We start from the raw sequence: 10,363 nt of genomic DNA, 5'->3' as shown, positions 1-10,363 counted from the left end.
TGGAGTCTGTGCTCTTTAATCATGTGGAATTTATTGAAAAGAAATGTTGGGAGAGGGGGCAAGGGGAGCAGGCAAGACAGAGGAGAGAGAAGTGGATAACAGGGAATGAATAGGTGTGGGAATATGAGATAAATGAGGGCTTCTGTATTTGAGCATCCTGTGTGGGACTCAGGCAGAGGTAGATGTGATTGGTTGTTGACTAGGGAAAAAATGAAATATAAATTGTGCCCAGGAGGGTGGTAGAGGCTGCCTGAGTCAGAGCAAGAAGCAAGGTGGGTAAGGGCACAGGCTTTTAGATCTTGTTGCAGAAAGACTGATTCCGACAGCATATAATTTGCATCCTGGTTCCGTGGGAGAAGAGGTTCATAGATGGGCACATGTTCTCACACCCCTGAACCATGAATTGGAGTTTTCCACCTGCAAGGCAGTGAGAGAGACTGTGGTGAGCAGACGGCTTCCTCCCCCAACCTTGGTCTTCATCCACAGCCCCCATTGTCCCCATGCAAGCATGGCTAAAGCCACCACTTTTTTTTTTACTCTTCCTTGCCCTTCCCTTCACCTTCCCTCATCAGAGACCTTCCACCCATAAGCAGCCCACTCCTCTCATATCTTCAGTCTCTTCCTCTCTACTAGCTCCTTTTTGGTTTACCGACATACTCAAGTTCCCCAACCTCAAAAATACTTTCTCCTGACCATACGACTCTCCTACCTCTCACTTTCCTTTCACCATAAATATCTCCAGAGAGCTGGCTGTCCCCATTACCTTTACTTCCTTCCCATTTACACCTTGGCCTCTGGCACTCTCAATCATGACCTCTAAGGTCACTAGAGGTTTACTCATCAAATTCTACAGCCTTCTCTCAGGAATCTTCCTCTCTGACCTCTTTGCAAGCAAGTAACTGACTAAACTCTTTCATGAAGCTCTCTCCTAATAAGGTCTTCCCCACTGCTCTGTTCACACCTCATCTGGTTTCAGTTATCTCTGCGCTCCCAAATTGAATTCTTACCTTTTCAGTTAACAGATGGGCATCTCCATGCAGATATGCTAAGAACATCTAACAGTTACTCTGCCTAAAATGAAACTCATTACCTTCCTCCCTAAATCTCATTTTCCTGAGTTTCCCTTTTTCTATATACTGTGAAATTGTGTTCAGGAAATGGCGACTTACACAGCTGGATTTAAAGTGTAAGGAGGGATATGGAGTAAATGAAAGAACATGGAGAGATATATGTAAGTCTTCATTCTCTTGCTACTATCCTAGTATCAAGTTCCCATCATTCCTCCTTCCCCTTTTTTCCTTCATTTATGGCCGTCCTTGATCTTTTTTATTTTTTAATTGTGGTGAAACATATATAACACCACATTTGCCATTTCACTTATTTTTATGTGTACAATTCAGTGACATTATTACCTTCACCATATTGTACAACCATCATTACTATCCATCACCTTTTGATTGAAATATTACAATAGCCCTTTAACAGGCTCTTCTGTCTCTATTCTAACCTACTTCCAGGTAATCTTCCTTAACAAGAGATTTAGCCAATCTGGATGGTATACTGGCTCTGTCCCTTACTAAGTTATCTGTCTTCAGGCAAGCTATTTCAATTTCTTTTTCTTTTAACAGGAAAAAAAAATCGTATTTTGCAAAATTATTGTAAGAGTTAAAATAGAAAGTGTATTTTAAACTGTCTAGCATAGTGCTTGATACCTTGCAGGGATTTAATAAAGGAGAACTATTAACTCCTTAAATGGATATCAAAGGTCTTGTATGACATGGCTCTAGCCTATCTTTCCAAATGTGTCTTCTTACTTCCCTACTCTCCACTCCTTGCTATTTCCTCTTTACACCTGCACTTTTCTGACCTTTGTTTCCATAATTCCCTATCTGTGAATAGCCTTTCTCGTTAATTGCTGTATAACTAAATCAGTGGTTCTGCATCTTGGCTGGAATCACTGAGGAGCTTTAATAAATATTGATGCCTGGATTCCATCAAATCAGAGATTCTGATCTATCTGTTTGGTGCGGCATCAGCATTAGGATAGTTTAGAAGCTTTCTCAGGTGATTCTAATGTGCAGCCACGATGGAGAACAACTGACCCAAATCCAACATGTTCCCCTAAATCCTTTTCTGAATACCACCTCCTCCTGAGGCTTCCCTGCACCTCTAATCTTTCCTTCTCCTGAACTCCCAGTGCTTCATGTGTACCTTTCTTATGATAGTTTACCACTTTCTCCTTTGTCATATTTGTTATTTCTTATATAAGACCATAATGTCTTTGTAGACAGTCTATGTCTGATTCATTTTTCTGTAAGGGCTCATAGTATGTGTCATTAATGTTTATTGGGTGATGGTGGATGAATGCACACATGTAGAATGTGGGGAAAATGGTATATCTAGTGAGGGACCAGACAAACCACAAGGGGAATCATGGGATGGAAATAACCAAGATCCCTTATTTTAGGAATGAGGTGCGAGTGTATGTAAGTGTAGAAAGATGTAAGAATACAAGGCTTATAAATAATTATTAGTTTATTTTTTCAACATTTACTAAATGCCTATCATGTAGTGGATGTTGTGTTAGATACTAGGAATATATAGCCATGAACAAGATAGTCAGTCCTGAGTTTACAGTCAGTGGCTCAAGGGGCAACTCACACATTTCTTTAATAAATAGGAAGTCTCACCTGGCTGTCAAACTTCCTTCTTCATCCTAACCTTCACAAATATACCAATTTCTAGAGCCCACTTACCTTCCCCTACTCAGCCTCAAGGATTTCGGTGTTCCATCATCCATTCTCATCCTGTGAACTCCATGGTTGCTAACAGCCTTTGGTCACAGGATGACTGAGAACAGAGAGTGCCCAGGTGCAGAACTTTGCTGGCCTGTGACTACATCTCTGCCACCTCTGCCTCTTTTTGAGAAGTCTTGGGTCTGGAAAGGGCCTCTACTACTCCACCGGTAGCTGAGATTCTACTCTTAATTCTTGAAGGAATAAAGTTCTCCTCAATTTCCAAGTTCCTGGGGATTCACAGCCTGATCTCTCTCCAAGTCCCTACCACCCTTCTGCCCCAATCAGTGCTCAAGTTGGCTGATGTGTTCTCTGGCAAAGATTGTCTCACGAAGTCACCACGTACCTTCAAAGATCTTCTTTAACATGCACTGCTGGGAATTTTGAGTGGCGCAGATTCCCTCCCCACGAAGGCATTTTCCTTGCTCATTCATGTAAGCACACGTATGGCAATTCAATCCTGTGCCTGAAAATTTAAGATAAGCCTGATGAAATTCCCTCACGAATCAGGTGTGTAGCCTTGAATCATACATCTGGGGAGGGATGATGGGCAAAATAAGTAGCCTGGCTACAGCACATTCATTTCTTGGTTCTTGTTGGGGATCTGAGGTCCCTGCGTCTGATAGACTATACTCTTTCATCTGTTACAGAGGAAATTAACTTATTCTTCTTGCTTCATCTGTAACCTTCATTAATGATGAATCTCAAATTTATCTCTTTAATACAGACTTTTTTTCCAGTCCATATCCCCATAGGTTCCTGGACATTTAGAAATTAAATGCCCTTCTGTCATGTCTAACTCAACAGGAGGAGAGTGAACTTGTGACATGCCTGACTCCCTTTCATACTCCCCATCATATCCTCACTTACCTGCAAGGCACAAACCCTTGGAGTCAAATCTGATTAATTAGCTATGTCAGAATGCTATAAATGTTGCAAACCCTGTAAAGAGTTTCCGTCATTCTCCATTTTCAAACAAGGTAAATTTTTCACAAAAGGGCATTCCCTTTGAAATGCTTCCATATTGCCTCATTGACTCTCTCCACTCTCAATCACTGAGTTCAGGAACCATAAAGAAGTGGAAAGGGTACAGCTTTGGTGTTAGGCAGACCTGGGTTTGAATCCAAGGCTTGCCACGTTTTAGCTGTGTGACATTAGGCATACCACTTAAGTCTCACTTCTCTCATTTGAAAATTTAGCATACTAATAGTTATGCAGTGGGGTGAACTATGAAGTATTTATGTCTGATAAGAATTTGAAGCATCAACCTTGTGTTTTGTTTCCCTTCCTTGGGTTTGCAAATTTATAGCATTCTAACAGAGTTTGTTAAGAAGCAGATTTATCATGAAGCTAATAAAGGTTAGTCTTCAGGATTCTGCACTTCTGTGGGCTGCTTCTTGGAGGAGCCATGGGCACTTAGTATTTGTCATTTCTTATGTAGAGTGGAGTTGGAGGGGCTGCTGGCATTTTGTATTTGTATTATTTTTCTGAAAGACGGCTCTCCAAATGGTTTTAAGGCCCCACAAAGCCTGGATCCTGCCTCCTGCTATTATCATAATTTGCCCTCCATGTAAAGAGAGCTAAAACTTTGGGAGAGCTGTTTGTGAAATATTAAAATTGTTCTTTCCTCTACACTCCTTCCCTAAAACTCTGGACATGTTCCCCACTTTCCACCTGAAGTCAGGGACTAGTGGCTCACCTGAAGATGGTGTGACTGAAGAGAGTGTGCCTAAAGGTGGTTCACTTGAAGGCTTTTCACTGGAAGCCTGTTCAGCGGAAGATGGTTCACTTGAAGGCTGTTCACTCGAAGACTTATCACCTGAAGGCTTTTCACCTGAAGACTTTTCAACCAAGGGCTTTTCGATCAAAGGCTGTTCGCCTGAAGGTTGTTCACCTGAAACCTTTTCAATAGAGGGTTTTTCACCTGACGCCTGTTCAACTGAAGGCTTTTCACCTGAAGCCTGTTCAACAGAAGTCTTTTCACCAGAAGCCTTTTCACTCAAAGACTTTTCACCTGATGCCTGTTCACCTGAAGCCTTTTCCCCAGAAGCTTTTTCACCTGAAGGCTTTTCACCTGAAGGCTTTTCACTGGAAGATTGTTCAGCCAAAGGCTGTTCACCAGAAGCTTGGTCACTTGAAGAGTTCTCACCGGAAGAATGCTCAGCTGAAGAGTGCTCACCTGAAGAGTGCTCGGCTGAAGAAGAGCGCTCGGCTGAAGAAGAGCGCTCAGCTGAAGAGCGCTCAGCTGAAGTGGATTCATATAAAGCCTCTGCATCTGATGGGTTTGCAAGTGAAAAGTACTCACCTGAAAGTTGCTGAATTGAACCTTGATGATCAAGGGAGCCAAGAGAATCATCAGGCTGACCTGATGCTCCTAGGACAGAGAAGGAACAGAGGAGAGATGGTGAAGGTGAGAGAATGTCAAGGGGAAAGACTGTTTTCCTACGGAGTGAGGCTAATGTGGGATTCCTAGGTTTCCTGTGGCCCTAGATAGGCCCTGAAGATAGTGTAGATGTTGGGGGAAGTCAACTAATTACCCCAAGAGACCATGAAGGACAGAGATGTTAACAAAAGACACAGAGACCACCTTGAGGATTGAAAGGGCGAATACTAAGATCCACGTCATTAAGAACCCACCCATCCACCCTCCAAAAGCACCTGAAGGGAAATGAATATGCCTCACTGACAAAGCTAGCATCAGGAAATTGATGTACCATCACTCCTATAATCAAAAGTCCACCTCCAACCCTCCCCACAGATTCTCTACGGGTAAAAGGCTCAAGAAGAGTGGAGACAGAAGAGGGAGGGAGAGAGAAAGCGAGTAGTTTTCAACAACTGAGGAATTCTAGCCTGAGCTGATGGTAGATTTTAATTTTTGGATGGATATAAATTTTAATCTAGAAGATGACTATAATAAATATCTAATAAACCTGGAAGAATTACCAGAAGTGATCAAAACATCTTTATTCGGCAAAGTCTTTCCCAGACTCAACTCCCAATCCATGTGGGTTGGGATTCAGACAGCAAAGTTGTTCTCAATTATTAAGAGAAAAATATTCTTATGTGTCTCTGAGTTGAGATTCCTTGAGACATACTCTTTACACTCATTTCTTGGAGCCATCATGAGTATTCAGTAAGAAAAATTGTGAAGTCCCTAATCCAGTGCCTACAAGTTCAATTAATTTTAGTTTTCTCTCTTCCCCACCTTACAGTGGGAAATAAGAAAACCCATAGCTGGTCATTCTCTTCTGGCCAGTCTCTTTTACCTTTAATCTATCCCATCGGTAACTGCCAAATATTTCTTCAGTATGATTTTCATTTCAATTGAATGGAAGCACCAAACATTTATTTCCCTTTCATTAGATTGAGCAACGTAGAGGGGTGCAAGTGGACTACAATGACTGAGTTAATAACCTTAGCCAAAAGTTGAGAGAGGAATTTCAGGCTCTTTGAGACTGAGGCAGTCTAAGGACCCTAGTACTCTAGCTTGTAAGAGTCCTGCAACAGACATATTCTGGGATCATCACAGTCTTACAGTCAATGTCTTTCTGAAAGACCAGGGTTAGAATATGTTGATAAGGGAAAGATAAGATTTAGTAAGGTTTTAGGAGGTTTTTATATTAAAAACTTATTCCAGAAATGTCTGCCTGACTGATTCTTCGCTAACATTTTAATAAAGACATTTTTCTGATAGAAAGGAAGCTTGGAAAAACATGCTAACCTCTTTTCCCGGTCAGCTATTCTTACAGTTTATGACTCGCTGCTTTACCACGTGGCTGGCACTTACTACCATCTGGCCATGTGTCTACATTTGTGGGTCAACTTTTGAAAGTACAATAAATGAAAAACAATCTCTGGGAGCCCACTGCAGAAAACAAAGACGTTTCCATCTGACAGGCAGCTCAGAGCTCATGGCCTCTCTGTTCTCCTATAGCGGGCCGGAGAGAATATAGCCTACCAGGATGGGGGATCCTGAAAGAGGAGATAAGACAGCAGAATGGATAGAACACATCCATGAAGGAGAGGCTTGTAAGGTCTCTGGCCCATGGCCCTGCTGTGTTCTAAGAGAGCTTTTCTGGGCACGTCTTCATCCCCTTATATCTTTCTTTGGCACATTAACTACACCAGGATCCCTTGCACTCAGCAGGTTGGAACAAACCTTCATTGGACTTCTAGAGAACCCCTAGGCCTATCTTCCCATCCCACAGAGCATCAGGCACAAATGTTAAGTGGCTGAAAGCTGTGCCAGGCCAGTGGGCCCCTCTGACTGAAAAGCCACAATCAGGAGGAATCAGCTGGTTCAGGAGCTCTCAGAGGTGGGCTTGCTTAGCGATTCCTGATTCGGAGTCAGATTGGTTTGGGTGACTAAGAGATGAGTATTCCTTCTCCAAGGGCTGAAACACTTGAAAGGAGGCCCCTTATGTATCCACCCAGAGCCTACATAGAGGACTCACCTCTGGCAGAGCCAAGCAGGTAAATTAGTAAGAGAAACTTCATTTGGATTTGGGAAACGTGGGAGCCCTGGTGTGGGACACCCAAGAACCCTGAACCAAACTGTGAGCAGAAGCTCCCAAGGCTGAATAAGAGCTTCTGGGAATTCTAGAATCACGGAGTCATCTCCATTTCCTCACAATGGGCTGTGCCCTGAGGTTCTCAGGTAGCCTGTTCAGGCAGGTTGGCCCTTTAACAACCCATAGCAAATCCCACCAGTGAAGGCTGCTAAGCGTTTGCTATGTGCAAGGTGGTGTGTTGGAACTATCTGCCTTATCTTTAAAAAAAAATCTTATTACCAAAATAACAATTCTCCCTGTAATAAATTGAAAAACATAACTACTCTCTTTTAAGGTGTTCTTGACAGTGAGGGATGATTGGCTGGTTCTTTTCTGTTTGCTTCACCAAATAAGCCTTTTTTTCCCCTGATTTGTACCCCGGAAAGTTGACCTCTACGGACTTTATCACCTAAGTGCTGGTTGGGTTTGGCTTCAGATTGTGTTTAGCCAGTGGAAGACTGGAGGGTAGGAAGAGACAGAAATTGAGATTTACACACACACACACACATACACATATACACATACACATATTGGAGTATGTATTCCTCTTATTTCCTTCCTGTCACAGTTCTGACAGTGGCTGGGTCTTTATAGGACAAAGCTTCTGGTGGGTGACCTCTCTTCCATGACTCCAGCTCTCAACTAGGCTATGTTAACATGCTTTTCTTCTGTTGTCTCTTGTCATGGATTGAATTGTGTCCCCTCAAAATATCTGTCAACTTGGTTAGGCCGTGATTCCCAGCATTGTGTGATTGTCTACCATTTTGTCATCTGATAATGATTTTCCTATGTGTTGTAAATCCTATCTCTATGATGTTAATGAGGTGGTGTTAGTGGCAGTTATGTTAATGAGGCAGGACTGAATCTACAAGATTAGGTTGTGTCTTGGGTCAATCTCTTTTGAGATATAAAAGAGAGAAGTGAGCCGAGAGACAAGGGGACCTCATACCACCAAGAAACAAGAGCCAGGAGAATAGTGTGTACTTTGGACCTGGGGTCCCTGTGCTGAGAAGCTCCTAGTCCAGGGGAAGATTGATGACAAGGACCTTCATCCAGAGCTGACAGAGAAAGCCTTCCCCTGGAGTTGGCGCCCTGAATTCAGACTTCTAGCCTACAAGACTGTGAGAGAATAAACTTCTGTTTGTTAAGGCTATCCACCTGTGGTATTTCTGTTATAGCAGCACTGGATAACTAAGACACCTCCTTAGGCCTAGAGATGATAACGGTTTCCCGCTGTTGCTAGAACCTGGATGCTCCAACTTTCTCTTCTTTGTTTTCTTAACCCTACCCACACTGCTGTAAATAGTCTTTTCACATAGGCATATATCAATCATGGTTTTGGCAGGAAACAGGTGGCAAACGCAAATGGGTAACTAAGGAGAGTTTACAGATTTGGGCAGGGCAAAGACATCAACAGTGGATAGTTTAAAGCTGTGCCCTGAGCTACGACTTCTATCAAGGGGGTAGCCAAGCTGAGAAGATAGATGCAGTGAGGCATCCACCTGGTGTAAAGCTGGAACTCTTGGGGAATTGTGTGGCAGAGGTCCCCTAGCCCCCATCTGTTCTTCCTCACTGCCCAGCATTCTTGGACTGCTTTGTTATATTTATCACTGAATGTTGGATCTAGAATAGATGTATTTATCACTTTTTAATGATTTGTTTAGAGGGCAGTGGTAGTTCAGTGGTAGAATTCTCGCCTTCCATGAGGGAGACCTGGCTTCAATTCCCAACCAATGCACCTCAAGTGCAGTCACTACTTGTCCGTCAGTGAAAGCTTGTGCACTGCTATGATGCTGAACAGGTTTCAGTGGAGCTTCCAGACTAAGATGAACCAGGAAGAAAGGCCTGATGAGGTACTGAAAATCAGCCAGTGAAAGCCTTATGATTCACAATGGTCTAATTCCATTATGCATGGGGTCCCCATGGGTCAGGGCTGACTTGACAGCAGCTAACAACAACAAGCTAACAACCTTTTGTTTAATGTCTGTCTACCCCTTAGATTCTAAGCTCCTCAAGAGCAGGGACCCTGTCTGTCTTTATCACTGTTGTAGCCCCAGTACCAAGCAGCACACTTGCCACATGAATACTTAATAAAATTTTCCTGAATAAAGGAATGATTGAACTGCCTTTTCTGGGCCTCTCTCTGCCTCATAGAGGACAATATATAGAGTCCCTAGATTGAGCTGGCTGAAGGTCCCAGGTCAGTTGGAGAAATCGGGACCACCAGGGGTCAAAAGTTGCAGAGGGAGGTCTACTCTACTCGGCTTGAATTGGAGGACACAAGTAGGATTTCTGGGTCTAAGTCTGGGCTCCTTGGGAGTGGAGAAAGGCTTGAAAGAGCGTACTGTCAACAGTCCCTTTACTCCATAGAGAGTGAGTTTGGAGAAACAGCTATGGGATCACACAGAGTCAGACTTTTGTTGATGGAGGCAGTGGAAATTAGTGAAAAGGAAGAGATGTTATCACCTGCTCCCAATACCACCCACCAGTTGTTGAAAACCTGACAGCACCCCTCTCAGCAATTGTCAGAACTTTCTGGGACATCCCTGCCTCACCCCTCCCTGGGAGTCACAGCCAGGACTTGAAGGCCCAACTCTTCCCTCTTTAGATCTCATCCTGCAAATTTTGCCTCCCTCCCTCTATTCTTAAGGCTGGCTTTAGACGACTGTATACCAGTCCCACCCAGGCTGGACTTCTCTGGGCTCTTCCTTGGGAACCTTCTCTGTGCCCAGGAATCTGGCACTTCAGATTGAAACCTGCAAGCATCTCAGCGCACCATATAGGAAGACATGTGGTAATGGAAAATTTACTTCGGAACTTGCAGACAGGTCCAGAGGTGTCCAATCTCTGCCTCCTTCCTCTGCCAATCTCCTCCATCCTAGATGAGCTGTTGGTACGTTTTTTTTAAAATTGTACTTCAGGTGAAGGTTTACAGAACAAATAGTTTCTCATTAAACAGTCAGTACACATATTGTTTTATGACATTGGTTAACAACCCCACGACATGTCAACACTCTC

The 10,363-nt window shown here is 43.2% G+C and overlaps 1 protein-coding gene across 1 annotated transcript; it reads right to left on the bottom strand.

The window, feature by feature from the left end:
• Positions 1–292: 292 nt before the first annotated feature.
• On the bottom strand, positions 293–7,292 carry ACRV1 (acrosomal vesicle protein 1). The gene is made up of 4 exons (XM_004379389.1): positions 7,250–7,292; positions 4,630–5,169; positions 3,142–3,261; positions 293–417 (listed from the first exon to the last, which is right to left on the bottom strand). Exons 1-4 carry the CDS (start codon positions 7,290–7,292, stop codon positions 293–295), a joined length of 828 nt encoding a protein of 275 aa, XP_004379446.1.
• Between the last annotated feature and the right edge of the window lie 3,071 nt (positions 7,293–10,363).

This window comes from Trichechus manatus, unplaced genomic scaffold (assembly GCF_000243295.1).
Source record: "Trichechus manatus latirostris isolate Lorelei unplaced genomic scaffold, TriManLat1.0 scaffold00064, whole genome shotgun sequence".
Classification (NCBI taxonomy): domain Eukaryota; kingdom Metazoa; phylum Chordata; class Mammalia; order Sirenia; family Trichechidae; genus Trichechus; species Trichechus manatus.
This window is presented reverse-complemented; position numbering and strand designations above follow the sequence as displayed.

Bases quoted from the DNA above. Each gene is read 5' to 3' on its own strand.
- ACRV1 (XM_004379389.1), bottom strand. From the start codon at position 7,292: ATGAAGTTTCTCTTACTAATTTACCTGCTTGGCTCTGCCAGAG. The intron at 5,170-7,249 runs GTGAGTCCTCTA...TCTCTGTCCTAG, and splicing joins CCTGCTTGGCTCTGCCAGAG to GAGCATCAGGTCAGCCTGAT. The intron at 3,262-4,629 runs GTGAAAAGCCTT...TTAAATTTTCAG, and splicing joins CTTGGTTGAAAAGTCTTCAG to GCACAGGATTGAATTGCCAT.